Source organism: Sodiomyces alcalophilus, assembly GCF_042370955.1.
Source record: "Sodiomyces alcalophilus JCM 7366 unplaced genomic scaffold ACRALscaffold_7, whole genome shotgun sequence".
Lineage (NCBI taxonomy): Eukaryota > Fungi > Ascomycota > Sordariomycetes > Glomerellales > Plectosphaerellaceae > Sodiomyces > Sodiomyces alcalophilus.
In genome coordinates, this window is record NW_027263538.1 from 1,882,946 (window position 1) to 1,900,946 (window position 18,001).

General features: G+C 54.2%; 6 protein-coding genes and 1 non-coding gene across 7 annotated transcripts; 3 read left to right on the forward strand and 4 right to left on the reverse strand.

The window, feature by feature from the left end:
* Positions 1–187: 187 nt before the first annotated feature.
* On the forward strand, positions 188–1,001 carry ACRALDRAFT_2054777 (uncharacterized protein; the record flags this gene model as incomplete). Its single annotated transcript, XM_071021719.1, has 1 exon — positions 188–1,001. One exon carries the CDS (start codon positions 188–190, stop codon positions 887–889), a length of 702 nt encoding a protein of 233 aa, XP_070872572.1. The 3' UTR covers positions 890–1,001.
* Positions 1,002–1,161: 160 nt separating this feature from the next.
* Positions 1,162–3,784, reverse strand: ACRALDRAFT_1051925 (uncharacterized protein). The gene is made up of 10 exons (XM_071015706.1): positions 3,618–3,784; positions 3,310–3,540; positions 3,237–3,243; positions 3,027–3,096; positions 2,925–2,931; positions 2,822–2,847; positions 2,683–2,760; positions 2,546–2,630; positions 2,395–2,467; positions 1,162–2,253 (listed from the first exon to the last, which is right to left on the reverse strand). Exons 1-10 carry the CDS (start codon positions 3,639–3,641, stop codon positions 1,397–1,399), a joined length of 1,458 nt encoding a protein of 485 aa, XP_070872573.1. The 5' UTR covers positions 3,642–3,784; the 3' UTR covers positions 1,162–1,396.
* A 371-nt stretch (positions 3,785–4,155) lies between these two features.
* ACRALDRAFT_1051924 (uncharacterized protein) lies at positions 4,156–6,005 on the forward strand. Its single transcript, XM_071015705.1, has one exon. The coding sequence runs from the start codon at positions 4,277–4,279 to the stop codon at positions 5,726–5,728; it is 1,452 nt and encodes a 483-aa protein (XP_070872574.1). The 5' UTR covers positions 4,156–4,276; the 3' UTR covers positions 5,729–6,005.
* A 1,398-nt stretch (positions 6,006–7,403) lies between these two features.
* Positions 7,404–9,427, reverse strand: ACRALDRAFT_1035914 (uncharacterized protein; the record flags this gene model as incomplete). Its single annotated transcript, XM_071015009.1, has 10 exons — positions 7,404–7,441; positions 7,512–7,747; positions 7,806–7,908; positions 7,980–8,202; positions 8,278–8,329; positions 8,395–8,516; positions 8,583–8,640; positions 8,713–8,844; positions 8,907–8,995; positions 9,104–9,427. The coding sequence occupies 10 exons, from the start codon at positions 9,425–9,427 to the stop codon at positions 7,404–7,406; spliced, it is 1,377 nt and encodes a 458-aa protein (XP_070872575.1).
* A 4,140-nt stretch (positions 9,428–13,567) lies between these two features.
* ACRALDRAFT_t255 lies at positions 13,568–13,659 on the reverse strand. The gene has a single exon. It is a non-coding gene; the product is annotated as a tRNA-Pro (tRNA).
* An 808-nt stretch (positions 13,660–14,467) lies between these two features.
* Positions 14,468–15,923, forward strand: ACRALDRAFT_1036227 (uncharacterized protein; the record flags this gene model as incomplete). Its single annotated transcript, XM_071015016.1, has 4 exons — positions 14,468–14,798; positions 14,897–15,039; positions 15,104–15,190; positions 15,267–15,923. The coding sequence occupies 4 exons, from the start codon at positions 14,468–14,470 to the stop codon at positions 15,921–15,923; spliced, it is 1,218 nt and encodes a 405-aa protein (XP_070872576.1).
* Positions 15,924–16,475: 552 nt separating this feature from the next.
* ACRALDRAFT_1035483 (uncharacterized protein) lies at positions 16,476–17,798 on the reverse strand (the record flags this gene model as incomplete). The annotated part of the gene is made up of 1 exon (XM_071014998.1): positions 16,476–17,798. One exon carries the CDS (start codon positions 17,796–17,798, stop codon positions 16,476–16,478), a length of 1,323 nt encoding a protein of 440 aa, XP_070872577.1.
* Positions 17,799–18,001: the final 203 nt, after the last annotated feature.

Consider the following 18,001-nt stretch of genomic DNA (forward strand, 5'->3'; position numbering starts at 1 on the left):
GGTGCCCTTCTCTAATTGGAGACAGACGAACAGAAAACTGGCCCTTATTCGCCGAGTCCGAACCATCCGGGAGATATAATCTTCACATCCCCTTTCGAGTCTCAACACCAGGCCAGAGAGTCGAACAGCCTGAAAACCGATTCATCAATCTTATCCAAGGCGACCGATTACTTACGAGCATCAAACCATGGCTTGTCTTCAGAAGATGCCCGTCATCACCAAACCGGAACACGACGTGTACGAGAACATCTATCCCACCAACCCATCGAGCCAGCGTTCACCTCCAGAGCCATGGGTCTCCGAAGCGATTCCCGACTTGGTCGGTCTTTTCTCCCTCTCAGACCTGCTGCCACCTCTGGAAACAGCATTCTCGCAACAGCAATTCGAGAACCAGTGGCCTCCCTGCGCAAGAGACACCGACTTGGAGACACCCCCCGGGGTCTCTGACGACGTCGATAACTCGTACCGTTCGCCCCACCACAGCCACGCCGTCACTGCCCATGACGTCCCCGTCCCCAACGCGTGGAAGTGCTGTCGATGCGGGGCCGCGAAATGGACAAGTCCAACAACGTATCCTTTTCGCCCGTCTCCGTTTCCTCCCGTCCAGGAAACCGAAAAGTGTGCGGGCGTCGTACTCGGGTCCTCCTCCAACCAGCGGAACCCGTCTGAAAACACTGCCCATCAATGCGGCGACAACGGTCCGACGACGGGTTATACAAAGGACGAGGCGAGGGAGTGCGGACACCTCCAGTGCTCCGCTTGTCAGGTCGGGACATTTGCCAGGGCACGCCGCGTGCTGACGACTGTGTTGTTTGGGGTGGAAGGGGAATGCTGGGAGGGCGTCGCGCTGGAGACTGGGTGGGAGCTGGACTTTGTGAGGTGGAAGTAGGCGCTGTGCGGCTGTGCTTGCGTCGATGAAGAGCACGTCAGGGAGATGGTACGGAGTTGGGTGTTGGCTAGGACTATTTCACTTCTGCTGTAGATACTATATTAAATCTGACCTTTATTATTCCATGTACGGTCGGTGTAGGTTCCAAGGTGGAAGATGGCTCCTCGTGAACCACTTCCGTGTTGTTTCTTGGTAGGTTGTGAAGAAACAGGACGACCCTTACCCTGTTGACTGAGGCAATGACTTAGCAGTCCGTTGAACCTCGGAGATATCACCATTTTAACGAGTTAGCATCTGGTATGCGAATTGCCAATTCAAACTTTTCAACATATAATCAGGTAACCGACAAACGCCACGTCATGTAACTCGGCCATTCGTTATAACCATGCCTCCCATCTTATTCCCAAACCGCCTCCTTTTTCAAGTTCCCTTTTATGCCCCTTCAAATCAACTCGGCAGCAGCGAGCATCGAGACACACGGCCGACCAACAATAAAAACAGCCGTCTTTAAACATTGAGCTGCGCAGTGCCGGCCTTGGTAATGTACTCCATATACGGCTTCAGCTTCTCCTCCACGGGCCCGCCCGGGCCGCAGTACCTCTCGACCATCTCGACGGAGCGGCCGATGAACAGCTTGGGGTCGAGGAGGCCGTCAATCTCGTCCCAGACGGGCTTGAAGTACTCGGTGGCCTTGATGCGCTCGATGAGGTCGTTCTTGCCGCCCTGGTTCTTGACGACGTCGCTGGCCTGGTGGGAGAGCACGCGGATCTGCTCGTGGGCCTCCTGGCGGGAGCCGCCCTTGGCGACCATCTTCATGATGATGTTCTCGGTGGCCATGAAGGGGAGCTCCTCCATGACGTGGGCGTGGATGCGGTTGGGGTAGGTGACCAGGCCCGAGCTGACGTTGTCGAGGCCGATGAGGATGGCGTCGGCGAGGAGCATCATCTCGGGGATGTCGATGCGGCGGATGGCGCTGTCGTCGAGGGAGCGCTCGAACCACTGGTCGGCGTAGGTGTCGGCGAAGTTGACGGGCAGGGAGCGCAGCTTGCGGCCCAGCGAGCAGATGCGCTCGCTGCGCATGGGGTTGCGCTTGTAGGCCATGGCGCTGGAGCCGATCTGGTCCTTCTCAAAGGGCTCCTCCAGCTCCTTCATGGTGGCGAGGTGGCGGATGTCGGTGGTAATGTGCATGGCGGTGGCGCCCAGGCCGCAGATGGCGTTGGCGATGTCGAGGTCGACCTTGCGCGAATAGGTCTGGACGGAAATGTCGTACGTCTTGGGGAAGCCGGCCTTTTGGCAGAGGAGCTCGTTGAGCTTGTCGATCTTGGCTCCGTCGCCCTGGAAAATCTCCAAGAAGGAAGCCTGGGCTGAGGGATTGTGAGTTGGCAGTCCTGAAGGAGAAGTGAAAAGGGGGTAGCACGGGGGGCCGCCACTTTCCACAATATACCGAGTATATTGGAACGGGCTGCTGATATGAAGCGACGATAGCATGGTCGGGGGTGACTTACTGCCGGTGGTGCCCATGGCTCCACGGAAGAGCAGACCTTGGCGTTGCGCCTCGATGTTCTTGAGATCCATCATCTGTTCAAGGGTTAGCCCCAACATCACCATTTGGTGGTCACTTTAGGGCTGCATGGTGGAAAGGTTTCTGCAACTCACCAAATCTTGTGCCCATTGGGCAGCCCTACGTCCTGTTGTGATCATCTGGGCGGGCTGATAGTGTGTCCATCCGAGGGTAGGCATACTGCTCGGGATCAGCCAGGTTTGACTAGAAGAGAAAGAGACGGCGGACCTACTCCTTGGTGTGAAGAGCAAACTGGGAAAAGTTGTGGATGACCTTGGCGAGCTTGGGCAAAAGGAGATCCATGGCATCCCTAGTCCAAGTCAGTAGCTAGTATCGACGGGGGTCATGGATGTGATTTGACGTTTACATACCTCATAAGAATCAACTCGGCATTGTCCTGTCGCCTTGAGAGTAAGCACCCGCATCTTCACCAGGAAGGGAGAATGATGGACATTGGGATAGCATGCCACATACGGTTACACTAAGAGGGAGTTAGCAATCGTGAACATCTTAGCTGTGCATGGGGTCTCGGGGAGGATGATTGAGTCATGGAACTCGGAAATAGGGGTAACTTGCAAGCAGGACGTGGCTCCGAGATGAATAATGGGGGCGGCAGCAGGGGCAACCTCTCCGAAGGCGTGGACATCTAGGAACAGAAATCAGTGACGGCCCCTAAAGAGCTGGAGTGTAACAAGAGACTTGGAGTCCTCTCATTCTCGGTCGTATAACAGCACCACGACTATCGGACACTGCATCGCCTGCAATCCCCTGGGGCTGAATACTTACGGGCCATCTATTTTCAAAGAACAAAGGTTACTTCAACTGCTCCTCTTACACAGGCGACGGGACATGCACTCACCACATCATGACGACGACGCTTCTCCTCGATGGCAGCGACGGCGAAATCCTCATCCGTCACGGTGAGGTGCTCGGCCATCTGGGCCAGGGCCTCGTCGCTGATCCCCTCGAGGCCGACCTCCTTCTCGGACTGGGCCAGCCAGTACCAAAGCTTGCGCCAGACGGAGTGGCGGGACCTCGCACCGAACAGCGCCTTCATTTCAGGGCTGCTGTAGCGCGAGTCCAAGGGGGTCTTGGATTTTCCACGACGTTAGCTGGGGGCCGTCATATACCTAGTGGGGATCGTTGGAAGATGGGAATGAGTGGTACCTTGTATGTGTCGAAGCCTGACATGGTGACGACAGTGTAGTAAGAACGAAAATCGCCGTAGGAGGTGGTGAGGTGTGGAGTGGATGAACGGTCTGGGGAGGTGAGGTTGACGGCCGAGGATGTGAGTAATTAGGGAGGAGAGAACAGGATGAAAAATTACGAGGCTTCACCAGAAGCTGTGTGTACTTCGTACATTGTAATTACGTATTCGTATATCGCTCGTTTTAGTCTTTAGTTCCCCCTCATGACTGTGTGTGAAGCTCGAAATCGAATGGTTGCGGTTGGAACGCTTAGTCAGAGTCATAGCTGTAAAGTCACGTGGATTTGATTCTTCTCACGTGAAGTTTCACGTGACGCAATCGACAGTCAGCTGACCTATTAATCCGATCCCGGACGAGACAGTCAGTAACATTAAACTCCTTTGTTTTGCTTCAGTGTAGGAGAAAACAGATCAATAACCAACCATACATAAACAGATAACACTGCAGCTTCAAGTTCATCAGCCGACAGAACATATGGCGTCGAAGAGAGTGGTTTGCATATTTCACCATCTCATTCTGCGTTGAGAGGGTCACGTTCATTCACCCACCTATCTACATGAGACTCGGATCCTTCACTTGGCGAGACGCGTGAGAGGACAGACTGTTGGCCTCATCGCCATGTCGCATGTTTGGCTGAACCTCATTTTAACGGTCATTGTAGCCTCCTCCTTCGTGAGGACCGCAGGCGCCAGATGCAGCGTAGAAGGCCCCCGTCACTCCGCCGACTTGTTGCTCAAAGGCACCGTCCTGACGCCCCAAGGGTCTCTGGAGAATGGTTGCGTCCTCGTGCGGTCGGGTAAAGTTGACTACGTCGGCACCGGCTGCGGTTCGGACCCGAGCGTCACCGTCGTCGACTGCACCGGCTCCGTCATCTCACCGGGTTTCATCAACACGCACGAGCACATCGAATACTCGACCTTTGCACCCCTCGACGATATCGGAGAGCGAGTCGACCACCGCCACGACTGGAGACGCGGCATGAGGGACAACGCGGAGCGGCCCGTGCAAGTGAACGGCACCAAACCCGACGCCACCGCATGGGGCGAGCTGCGACACCTCTTCTCCGGCACCACCTCCATCATTGGCGGCGCCATGGTCCCCGGCCTGACGCGGAACCTCGACTTCGTCGCCGGCCTGGAAGACGGCATCGAGTCCCCCGTCGCCACCTGGGACATCTTCCCCCTCGACGACTCGGAGGGGATCCTGCGCTCCCGGGACTGCGACTACGGCCCCAACGCCACCACGGTCGAGGAGGCCGGCAAGCTGTACCGCTACATGGCCCACGTGGGAGAGGGCGTGGACGACGAAGCCGCCAACGAATTCCGCTGCCTGTCAGACCCGACGTACGATGTCGTCCCCTCCCCCGACGGGGCCGGTCTCAGCGTCGATATTGTCGCGTCCAACTTTGCCCTCGTCCACGCCCTGGGCCTGACCCGGGCGGACTTTGACCTCGTCGCCCAGAGGGGCGCCAAGATCGTCTGGTCCCCGCGCAGCAACGTGTTCCTCTACGGAAAGACCCTCGACGTCACCTACCTCCTCGACGCGGGTATCACCGTCGCCCTCGGCACCGACTGGCTCCCTTCCGGATCGGCTACCATGGCCAGGGAGGCCGTGTGTGGCTACATGGTCACGCAGGAGAGCTTTGGCCGGACCGTGTCCCCCAAGACGCTGTGGGAGATGATGACGATCAACGCGGCCAAGGTTGCCGGGTTCGAGGAGCAAGTAGGATCCCTCGAGGCCGGGAAAGTGGCGGATATCATCGTGTTCGGAGGACGTGGTGCCGGCGGACAGGAACACGACGACCCCTTTGCCCGGGTTGTTTTCTCGGCGGCCGAGGACCTTGAGCTCGTTATGCGAGGAGGAAAGGTCCTCTTGGCGGGCGAGAGGCTGGGCGCCCTGACAGGAGGTGCGTGCGAGACGGTTTCCTTTGGCGATATGGCGAGGACGATCTGTGTGGAAGATGAGCTCGGAAGGAGCTTTGCCGAGTTGGAACGGTCACTGGATGGAGTTTACCCTGCCATTCTCCCGGCCATCCCAGACGGGGAGCCAACCTGCAAGGCTACCCGATAGTTGGCAAGGTGAACAAATCTCCGAAGGCTTCAATGTTGATTAAAAGCCCGAACGGGGAGACGGCTGCTACTCGATTGACAAAGGCGGGACCTTTAGAGACGACAACATGTCGAGCCGCTCCATGCAGTGCTAATCTTTAATCTCTCTCGACCTGAGCTAGTTTACGGTAATGAAAAACTCATGACGGCAAAACAACGCTCTGCCCATTCCACACTCCTTGGCACTCATCAAAGCTCCACGCAGGTATCATCATGACCCGAAACGTGCTCACACGGAGAATCGGGTATCTCGTGAATAGGGGGAGCCAATACACCTGAAGTTCTGGTTCCTCGGCTTCATCACGAGAACCCAGAGCCCGGACATGTCGAAAGTGGATGCTGCCGCCAACCGACTTGCACATATGGCCACTGAGCCAAACGTCCCAAGTTGGCAAAGCCCAGGCATAAGCACATGGCTGTATTCCGGACTAACACGGGACGGGGAAATTTCATGTGCGAACAACGAAGACCAGTGCCCTCCATACCCACCCAACGTGCCGAGACCGTTGCATCTAGGTGGTGGGCCGACTAGGACTGCGGGCCGCGGGCGTGTCCCATCAATGACGGCGCTGGGCTTGGCTGTCAGGGCCGGCCGGAAGCCCAGGTCATCGATCCTGTCTTTCATCAATTGTCATATTCCACTGCGCTCATCTCATCATGTACCCTGTATCACATTCTTCTTGGCGAGACGCGTTCCTCTACTGCTGCCGTCGAATGAGGCCCCTTGCTTTCCCCGATTCAGTAACATCGGGGTTTGTTGACGGTTCGTCGATCGTCGGACGGATCAATGGTTTCAGCAAGGACATACATACGTCTTGATGCCCAAGAAATGGGTTATGGGTCGGCTCCCGCCGTGCGGCCGTATTCCGAGAATCAGACGCATTTCCGAGCCGTCAATCCAACCCTGAACCCGTGCCCATACATATCTAGATGACATGATTGCTCTGCTGCAAAGGTGGCTCTCCGGGCCCTCCCAAGTTCCACCAAGAGTCCAAGACTCCAGATGTGCGCATTGGACAAGCCATGCAAATGAGGCAGCCGCAGTAGACGCGCAAAAGGCCGCCTTGGACACACACTCGACGGGTTATCGGGCCGCCACCATCCGCGTCAAATCATGGACGAATCTGGAGGGATTTTCCGAGGCACCCCTGACTAGCAAGTCGGTGCGTGCTCTTCTTCGTCTTCTCTGAGGGGACTCGGGGAGGATTGCCTTGAACAGGAAGCATACGATTCAGCTGAGAACATGAACTTACAGTTGAGAACATGAACTTACAGTTAAGAACATCGTATAAGTAAAACTGCATCTCAAAAGTACAAATGCGATGGCATGCTAGACATCATCATCTACAGTACTAGCCAGTACCAGCGTACACTATCATCTATCCCATGACATGCAACGTAAAGACTCAATAACTCATTCTCTCCGCAGAGAGCGCGCCGCTTTGTATGCCATCAATGCCCAAACTTCCCACTCGGCCCAGACTCCCGCTTGACATGAAAAGAAGAAGAAAAAAACCTCCCATCTACATGACTTTCCCTTCTATGCTGCGTGGTTCGCGGTCGGGACGCGCGAATTCATATGTGAAAAACTCCTGAAATGCTGCAACGCAATGCCACCCAAGATCCAGTCAAGTCCATCAGAAATCCCACAGAGTACCAAACGCGTGCATTCCCTCTGTGATGGCAAAGTCAGCTTGGACCGTTCCCGCCAATGTCTGTCGAGCCAATGCGTGCTTGGGACTCACCTTGAAGACAACCGAGCATCATCTCATCGTTGCCCATTTTGTTGGACGTTATGAAGATAACCTCGGCCCCCCAGCTCTTCCACGTATCTCTCAGCAGCTGCATGCTATCTGGCCGACCGCCGCGCTTCTTCGTGTCCCAGAGGATCATTCTCTCCGGCTCAATGTTGTTGTGAATGAGACCCGCAATGGTAGGTCCAAAGGTCTTTTCCTGATCGGAGCCTATCCAGATGAGGAACCTATCAAGGCGTTAGAGAGGTTCTCAGCTGGACCGAGAATGATGAGATTGAAACGTACCAATTCGGGCTCTGGATGCAGGTAGATAGCGCTGCGCCGATACCAGTGCCAGTGCAGACGCGGATGCCTCTCTTGAACATGGCGGAAGCGTGGCCAACACCAGCTATAAGAGGGTACAGTTAGATGCGACTGGGTCATCATAAGGGAATGTCAATAAGAGTGCGTAGTGCGTACCGAACTTCAGTTCTCTGGTCCAGACGGTCTTGGGCGGGTCGTCAACAAGAGCCCTGGTAAAGTCTCCCTGAACGCCGCAGATCATGTAATGACAGCCAGATTTCCGGCCCTCGCTGATGATTCCGAAAGCGTGGTATTCCATCACCGAGGTGCGGGAAATGCGGCCCAGGAGACCCTGCTGCATGCCGCGCTGGAAACGGAGAATGGCGACTTTGGGCGATGGCTAAAGAAAAAAGAAACCAGTTAGATTCAGACCGATGTAAGAGAGAAAAGGGGGTAGGGGGATGGAGGGACCCACGATTTCAACTTCAACGGGAACCTCCCGAAGTGTGAACCAGGGGATGACGATACTGCGTGGAAAGGTTAGTAAGAGCACTAGTCGGATGGATCAGATGCATGCCGCCGGAGAACTTACAACACCGTCATGAACACGGCAAACCACAACTCCTGGGCGTTGAGCATGGCCCAGGTGTCGGCCCGCCACTCGCCCGTCCTGATATCGTAGGTGTTTCCCAAGATGACAAACGTCCAAGTTGCCTAAGACGCCGTTAGAACCGCCTCCAAACTCGGAATGGATAGTGCAAGGAGTTGAGTGTTTCGTACCGCCAGGCCTAGCCACCCGATGAAGCGGTGGTGTCTCTCAAACGTATTGTGGTGATTGCTAAGCTGGTGTCAGTGTTTCGTTCCTCTGTTTACTTTGGTCCGAGAAGGACCACGAGTTGGGAGAACTAACTTGCGAACCCAGGGGAAGGCGCTCAGAGCCGAAACAATGACAAAGGCCGCCGTGATCACACCGGTGGCAATGACGGCTTCGTGCTGGACGGAGCTGTCCAGTGCAATGTCGACGACTTTGTAAATCAGCCAGCTGTAGAAATCACCTGTTAGTCTTCGCTTGAGCCGGTCCGGGTTTGAGGGTGATTCTCTTACGCCGTGCCGGAAACTGCGCATCCTGAATGGATACCTCCGACGTGCTGGAGAATCGAAGTCGCTGCCAATTTGAAGCGTATCGGAGCCCACTAGATTGAAGTTTATATATTAGTTCCAGTTCGGTGGAATGGGCTTCGGACGACAGTGGACAAAGAAAAAAGGGGCAAGACAAAAAATAAACAAAGGGGGTCACATACGCCTCGCAGGCCGTAGATGGCGACCATGTACAGAAACCGCAGGAAGAGCTCGTTTCTCATGAGAATGGCGCAAAGGAGGTTACCCAGAACCAAAGCGCCGAGGTGGTTCACCGCATAGGGGAATCGACCGACGGCAGCCATGATGATGCCGACGAGGTTGAGCAAGGTGATAAAGGTGAAGAACTGGCGGTATGTGTTGTACCAGAACCGGAAGCGCACCCAGCGGCTGACCTTGGGCTTTGGCCGCTGTGGCTTCTTCACCGGCGGACTCGGCTCCAGGGGTTTGGTCGGCGTGGCGCATCCCGACGAGTGTGAGGGCGACATGACCGACAACACGGGCACGCTGGAGGCCGGGGTGATGCCTTCGTGCACGGGCGAGACGTGACCGGGCCGGTTCTCGAAGTGCTGATGCGATGGCGTCTTCTCGTCCCCATGGTGCGCGGGTGATGGGAGCACCGGTAGGCTGTCGGCGTTGTGGTAGAGGCCCTTCTCTGCGTCGTCAAAGTCCCGGTTCTGGCCACCGGGCGTGGTGGCCTCGCTGTCAGACCACGTAGGGGACATGTTCGAGGTGTTGTCACGAGCAGTCGAGAATCGAGTCGAGTCGAGTCGAGTCGAGAGTCGAGACGACGCAGGGGGAAAAGGGCGAAAGGAGAGAACAGGCGAGGAGTGCTAAACTGTTAATCCCAGAGACGAGCGAGTATCCGGGGACGGTCCATGGGCGCTACTTGAGGTTATAAAACGCCCCCGGTCCCTCCCTCCCGTTTGATGACGATGACCCGCAAGGCCGGTTCCAAGACCGCGACCACCCTCCCCCCCAGGCCCAGGGGGCGGGTGATGGACTGTTGCGTCCCGAGAATGATACAATGCGAAAGGCACGTACGTTGTAAGTGGGAAACCCTCCGCCGCGTTTTTCTGCATGCAATATCCAGACGAGGCGTCGACTTACAGCTGACAGTCAGGGGGAGGGGTGAACCGTGGACGGCGGACCATGGGGCTCGGGAGGGCTAACGGAGCCAGATTGAGCCCTACCGGCCAGGCTACCCCACACCCTATACGATCGTGAACCGTATAAAGGGACTTTGATGAAATGAGACGTCTGGCTGACTTTCGCCGGCGTATCGGCTCGTTCTTCCGTATATATGGTGGCGACACTGCGAACACATCGACGAGCCGCGAAAAGGTACACCATGGCCCATTCCAATGTGCCGGCATGTCTGAATAGGCTCCCGGCGGCGGCGTCTGGGGTTAGTGGACCTTTAATTATCTCGGACGCGCTTCTTCTTCCACTTTTTCTTTTTCTTCTTCTCCTCCTCTTTTTCCCCGTGCTTTTTCTCGCCTCTTCTTTTTCTAAATCTTGTTCACCAATGCTTCGTTTCAAATTGTCCTCATTCTCGACCTCTTGGACTCGTCATTGTGTGAAAGGCCCGCAAAGTTTAGCGAGAATGTGTGCTGTGCGCTGTTCACTGACGTATTTCAACTGCTCGGACCTCACCACTCGGCGCCGAGATCGACAGGGCGAGCCTTGTCAACCCGATGATTCCGATTTGGTGATCAACGCCGAGAGTGCAAAGCTTGGTGTTGGGGCCTCGTTCGGCCTCTCTGCAGCGGGCGAAGCTGATATTCTCCACGGACAGCCCCCCACGTACGTTGTACCGTTGCGTGGAGATACCCTGCCTTGGAATCTGGGGTTTAATTTGGATAATCGGCCCTTCGATGTTCGACTCTGGGGCCACCGCGGAAGGGTGACCGCCTTGACGTAAACGTAAGTACGTTGTAAGCTGCCGTGCTGCACATACAACGCACATACGTTGTATGATAGCAGCGCGTCCTGCAGGCCACCGGCCAGCGCCGAACGGCAGGGAAATGAAACTCCTCAACCTGGCATTGAATAGATTTGCCCCATCCACACTTTCGGAGACGCAATTTCGTGATTCCTGCCAAAATGATATCATACCGTTGTGGCTCGACGACAGCATCGAGATTGTATGCTTCAAGTTTCAAGGTTTTTCTTTGTTTTTTTTTTTTCTTTTTTTCTTTTTCATCGTCATTGTTCTTGCTTCGCGTCTCGTCTTCTGTGATATCATACCATCTCTCGTTAACCATCGTCCCACAGGACATTTCGTTTCGTCTCTCTTCTTTGTTGCTCTGTTTGAGTGATTTCTTTCAACCTTCTCATTTAGGAAGTTGACGTTCCGGCGTTGCCTCTTCCGGCGTCCGGAACGACGATGGAGGCTTCCATGGTACTTACATACCTACTTGCCCTGTCACGTGTCACGTCACGGCCCGGCCAGTCAAATGGTGTACATAGGTACGTACTGCGTAGGTCAGCCAACGACCAGAGAAAGCGGTGAAATCAGTCCATGGCGACCATGCTCGACCAGACTCTGGTTAGAGTGGCGGCGCTGCGTGCATTTGTAAGGCATCATCTCTACTATATACAAACATGGAGTAAGTACATACATACAACGTACAACCTCGGCCTCCTGCTCTAGGATCATTGAGTCGAGGAAGGAAAAAAGAAGCCAAATGGAAGTACGATGGTGAACTGCCGACCCTCGAGGCACGAGCTCTTGTAGAAACCCACCACCCCCACGCGGGTATCAACATGATCGTGTTTTAGGTTAAAATAACGGGGCAAGACAGGCAGGGAGGTGAAATGCTCGAGAAAATGTGAAATCAAGCCAATCTAGGCCCTACCTTCCCCGGGTCGGACGAGCCGGCGAAGGGGGGCTCCGCTAATGGGTACGGGTAGATGTACAACGTGTCGGTGGCCTTAGGGGACGGAAGCTTCTTCGTGGTTTTGTGGCTTTCGCCCTGGGTCACCGAGTCGGGATCTCTGCCGGCCGGGGTCCCCCAGCTCTCTTTCAGGAACCACGGTCACTAAAACAAGAGTCCCGGCAAGGGAAAGAGGTTACTGTGTTTCGAGACTTTTGTTGGTCTATACGGGATGGACTAGTAAGGCGGCAGAAGTTTCAAAGTAAAAAACTGTGGACAATTTCCGAATTTGTGCCGAGTCTCTGTACACTACTTGGGCTTGGGCAGAACGCCGAATCTAGCCTAATTATGCGGCTGCCGCGCCTCCACCTACCACCAATTTCACAAACCGCGGTTCCCTCATCCGTGCACGCGACGGTTCGCCTGAATTGAGCGGTCGAGAGAAATGGCCTCTCTTTGTCCCCCTCTTCTTCACTTCTTCACTTCACTCTGCATGCACTTGCTTTTCAAGTCTCTTTCTCTTTCTACTTTACATGGTAGGCATAGGTGGCTTATATAGCTTCCGCTCTCCGCCACAGCAAAAGCCCGGCTTGCCCCCGGAATTATTACTGCCCGGCTTACGCGTACCACGGCCTCTCGCGTATCGTATACTAATCGGAACCGGACAATCGAGCGGACAATAATATACAACGCCGCCATTATGCAAAACATCGATCGAAATCATGGGGTAATACATAACAGGTCCATGATTCAGGCTTCAGATTAATATTCCCGTGCGCATATGCATACGTTGTACGAATATATAAACGATAACCAGAAACCGGGCAGTATTTTTGAAAAGGTTCGACTGGCGTGTTATTGCATTGGTTAATTCAGCTTACGCTTCTGGTCGTCGTTGCTCGGCGGCAGCGCTCCGCGGTGGTATTACAAGACAGGCGACATCAGACGGACATCTATAAGACTCCCAACAACCAGGCACCTCCTAATATAGGCGGCGATTAAGTAGTATCGGAGAAAATGCATCTCGTTTACTCCAGCCACGTGTTTATCTCTTTGACACATCCCAATTTCAGGGGCGTCTATACAATGAAGTCATGTGCTCGACTATACTTCGTAATCGATGACACGTCTTTGACCGAAGCAAGCTTGGAAGTAAACACCTTCGTCTACACTACATGATAATTCATTGTGTCCACCCGCCGAGGCAAGGCTTTTTCCTGCTTGAACAGCCAACTAGGGTCGATCACTTTCCGCTTTCTGAAAAGCCTACAATCAATCACCTACGTACGATAGTAAATATTTCATGATGATACGTCGGATCCCCAAGCGGGCCGCACAGGACAATCTTGCAACTCGGTCGCCGGTCGGTCTTCGGCCTATCTTCTTACAAGCAGAAGCAATGCGCCAGTGGCCGTCATGAATTCACCTTATTGCCATTTGAGCCTCGCCTCAACCCCTCAAATTTTACCAATAGGACCACGTAAACTAAGCCATCTTTTGGCACTGAGTGCCGGGGAACCAAACGTCTGTAACCTACGGCGGCGTTGTTCTGCGTTTCATGACTTTGGCGGGACAACGTCTAGCTTCTGCGAATGGTGGCAGAACCTCTCGTTCCCGACATTGATAGGAAACAAGAATCGAGCTTTCTTTTGGAAGGGCAGAGACGAAGGAAAAAAAAAAGACGAGAAGAAAGACAAAAAAAAAAAAAAAAGAAAAAAAGAACCAAAGACCAAAAAAGCAAAAAGATTGGGCGCCATCCGGGGATTGAACCCGGGACCTCTCGCAAGCTGTGCTTTTGGGTGTTACCCTAAGCGAGAATCATACCACTAGACCAACGGCGCTGATGTGCGGTTGTACTGGTTGTACCAGTGCTGGTCGACAATTGCCAAAGCCACAGCACCCATCATATATTTTTGATAATTTTGTTCTTGTTCGATTTATGGATGGATCCTCTCCCCCAACTCGTTCGATGCGCCATTTGAACCAACTACTCTCATGGCAAGCAGGTGCAAAACTATGTCAAGTATCGATTGTATCGGCTGGTACTTGGGTCGACGGACAATCCTCGATACCAGGTAGTGCACGTGCTGTCCCGGTGTCGAGAAACCATACTGGCAACTGGGTTTGCCATGTGTTTCTGCGGTCAGCAATGTACATGTACCTAGGTGGTCTGTGAGCCACCCAGCAACGACTCGGTCTGTCACTGCCCGCATCTGATTGGTGGATACAATGCCGCTGTCACTTTCAAAATCGCCCTGTGCTCAATGGGCGTATGTCACTCCTCCGACATTATTGGTCAAGATCAATGTGGCAGTCAAGATTTCACTGGGATAATCACGGCGAGGCGAAGATTCAACCTTCAGCCGCTCAGTCAACAGTCGCAAACGGATACACGAAGAGGAATTGGGACCAAGGAACCCTCTAGCCGCGTCTTTTCTTTTCTTGTCCCGTTTGCTTTTCCTTCTCGAACGAAACTTATATAACCTTCATCGTGGCCTCGATTCCATCTCCCACTTTCCACTCAACACTTCACGTTCGCCCAAGCCAGACCTAGAGTCATCGTCACAAATTCACATTACATACCACGCTGAAGCCTGGCACACCGGACGACTCAACCCGAGCGACTCCAAACCCATCATGGAGAAGACGATGTCTCAAGACCCGAAAGACCCGGGCGCTGCGCCGACGCGGCCAGAAACGGCCAGCGACGTCCGGAATCTCGACGGCGTCAAGTCTGAAAACAACACCCCAGGCGACTCGAGCCTGGCAGATTTAGAGCAGCAGGCCACCGAACTCCAGACCGAGAACGATTTTCTCAATGGCAAGACATCAGCCTTCAAGGCCATGGGTTGGCTGGAGCGGTGGCTCGGCCTCTGGATCTTCATCGCCATGGCCGTCGGCATCATCCTCGGCAACTTTGTTCCGAGTGTCGGGCCCGCCTTGCAGAAGGGCAAGTTTGTCGACGTCTCGGTTCCTATCGGTATGTTTTATGTTTCCTCCCTGAGGTCATTGAAATAAAGAAAGAAAAGATGCACGTGAAAAAAAAAAAGATGGATCACTGACTCTTGTGATCCTCAGCCGTCGGTTTACTCGTCATGATGTACCCCATTCTCTGCAAAGTGCGCTACGAAACGCTGCACAAGGTATTTGCGGAGCGCGAGATTTGGAGGCAGATGCTCTTCAGCGCCGTCATCAATTGGATCGTCGCTCCCTTTTTCATGGTGAGTTTTGTCGGCGACGGGGCCTTCACGAGTCCTCCTGTGCTGACTTGGGTGCCGTCATCAGCTTGGCCTAGCCTGGGCGTTTCTCCCGGATGAAGAGGGACTACGGGAAGGTCTTATCCTCGTTGGTCTGGCGAGGTGCATTGCCATGGTATGTTCAAACTATCTATCCGCCGGGCTTTCGAAAATTCCAGGAAAACTAATACAGAGTCCGAACACAACAATAGGTCCTGATCTGGAACAGCCTCTCGGGCGGTGACGCCGAATACTGCGCCATTCTCGTCGCCCTCAACTCCCTCGTGCAAATGGTCCTCTACGCCCCCATGGCCGTCTTCTTCCTCAACGTCATCAGCGGCTCCTCGACCGCCACCACGGTGTCGTACTCGGTCGTCGCCACCAGCGTCGCCGTCTTCCTGGGCATCCCCCTCGGCGCAGCCATCGTCACCCGATTCGTGGTCCGTCGGCTCGCGGGCCCCGAGTGGTTCGACAAGGTCTTCATCCGCTTCCTCTCGCCTTGGTCGCTGGTCGGCCTGCTCTACACCATCCTGGTCCTGTTCGCGTCGCAGGGTCGGCAGGTCGTGCAGCAGATCGTCGACGTGGTCCGCGCCGCGGCCCCGCTGATCGTCTACTTCACCGTCATCTTCTTTTTCACGCTCTGGTTGGCCCGGCGCTTCGGTTTCAGCTATTCGCTCTGTGCGACCCAGAGCTTCACGGCCGCGAGCAACAACTTTGAGCTGGCCATCGCTGTGGCTGTCGCCATCTACGGCCCGGATAGTCAGCAGGCCCTTGCCTCGACTGTGGGCCCTCTTATCGAGGTGCCCCTGCTGATCGGCCTCGTGTATGTCCTTCGCTGGCTTGCGAAGCGGTGGGAGTTCAAGATGTAAGCGTGGGGTCTCGGGACATTTGGATAGAAAACGGAGAAGTAGAATCTGCACGGAGTCCTTGGCGTAAGTTTGTGGTAGAATCCAGCATATACCCCGTGTGCTATCTATCGTCTTGTATGTAGATAGAGGCTGTTTTATGACCTATGGTCTTATCAAAGGTGAAAAGTTAAGTTGCTTTCCTCCGTCACTTCCCGTAAGGGGGCGGCATGTTAGCGAGGCTGAACTCGATGCCAACTCCCTCGACCGAGCTTTTGTACGTTGTGACGATTCATATCCCTGATATTGGAAGAAGGAATATATTATTGTATAGATGTATAGTGAGAAATGAAGGAAGCTGTCGCAGGAACGGTTACTTGAAACTAGCTAATGGCCCCTTGGGAGAGGATACGGCCATCGGTGATCACAACAAGAGGGTGTAAGAGACCAACCCCAACTGCAGCAGAACCCTCACTAACTGTAGCTGCCCATGGGAAATACCACCTCAATTGAAGTCTAAAGATGATTTGCGGCACGTTGATCGCCAATGAACCAGTTACATGACTGACAATTAACCTATTCCGGATACTTTTGCAACATACCATTAACAACCCGAATATTTTCTTCCCAGAACTCCCGAGCTTCGCTTTCAGAGAGGTCTTGCGGCCGCCACTCCGGCTTCATGAACAAGCCGAATCTAAACCACTCTAAGAATACTTGGGTAGCCTCATTCTCGGCCCAAATCTTCCAGTCAGGAATAGTATTCCAGAATGCCTCACGGAGTTCACCGGCACGGTCGTACTCGGGACCAAACCCATTAGAAGCCGGCTCGCGGAAAAACATTTCGATGATCCGGTGGAGTGACGCGAACGGCGCACTGGCGACAAATTCCCAGTCAATAATGGCCTCTATGTCGATGGGTGTACGGCGAGAAACGATTATATTATGGGGTCCCATGTCAGAGTGCATCGCGACGATGGGGATGTCCTCAACGATGGCTGGAATGTTGCGCAAGCGGTTATGAACCAAGTCCCTGATTTGCTCAAGAAATCTCTCCTTATATTCCTCGATACCTTCCTGCTTCTCCAGGGCGACAAGCGACGACTTGATGTAGGCTCGGAGATACTCACGCACGGAGGAAAAAGGGCCGCCCAGACCGTGATGTCGGTCGGGCTTGACGCTGAGAATGACCTCGCCGCCGACGTCAGTGGCGATCAGCTCGCCGATCAGCCGAGGCTCCGGGAGAGGGAGACTCCAACAAGCTTGGAATGCGAGAGCCATTCTTCGTACAAAAATGAGCTTCTCGTCGTGGGATAGGTGAGGATATGTCTCTGAAGCTACAACGCCCGGTATCAGTCGCGTTATCTGCCTTCCCATACCTGTGACCTCTTGCCGTCTCTTTTCTCCGGGTATCGGATACACGGGAGGCACTGGTAAGATGTGAGGCTCGACCGTTCTCGAAACCAATGTCATCAACGAGTCCATAGACGCTACATTGCCATGGTGGCGCAGCTGGACCACGTAGGCGATATCCGGATCCTCCCGTACAGTGACCTTGTACGAGATGCTCAATGCACCGTCGGTGAATCTAGTCGACGAGGCAAGGTGCTGACCCGTGGCCGAGAGAATTGCCTCCGACAAGTCTGCTTCCGAGATCATGATACGTTGTGGAGAGGATATTTCCTTCGACCGCCTGTCGATTTGGATCCAGTACCGGTCAATAGGCAGAGCGGGTCCGTCGATATCTTCCAATGCCACCGACCAGGAGAATTCCGTAGGCGTCGTTTTAACCAATGCATAACACACACCTTTTTCCTTTGGAGACCCGATGGCGCCAGAGAAGACAAAAGCCAGGAGCGCTGACACGGCTTCGTCCAGCTCTATGAGCTGTTCGGCCATGATTAGAGTGATATCTAATGGACGGTCGCAATAGAGGGATTTACTAGTCAGGGCCAGAAAAAAAAGGAGGGGGAAAGGTGGAAGGGGGTAGGTTAATACGGAGTAAAGGGGGAAAAGAACTAAGGTTGTTGTTGATAGATATGGCGAGGAGTAAAAAGGGGAAAGAAAGGCCAAGAAAGAGACCAACAAAAGAAAAAAAGAAA

What these genes read in the sequence shown, in the direction of transcription:
- ACRALDRAFT_1051925 (XM_071015706.1), bottom strand. Translation starts at nt 3,641, where the DNA reads ATGTCAGGCTTCGACACATACAAG. An exon ending in GCCGAGTTGATTCTTATGAG is followed by an intron (nt 2,761 to 2,821) that starts GTATGTAAACGT and finishes GACTTGGACTAG; the next exon opens with GGATGCCATGGATCTCCTTT. An exon ending in AGCCATGGGCACCACCGGCA is followed by an intron (nt 2,254 to 2,394) that starts GTAAGTCACCCC and finishes ACAATCCCTCAG; the next exon opens with CCCAGGCTTCCTTCTTGGAG.
- ACRALDRAFT_1051924 (XM_071015705.1), top strand. Translation starts at nt 4,277, where the DNA reads ATGTCGCATGTTTGGCTGAACCTCATTTTAACGGTCATTGTAGCCTCC.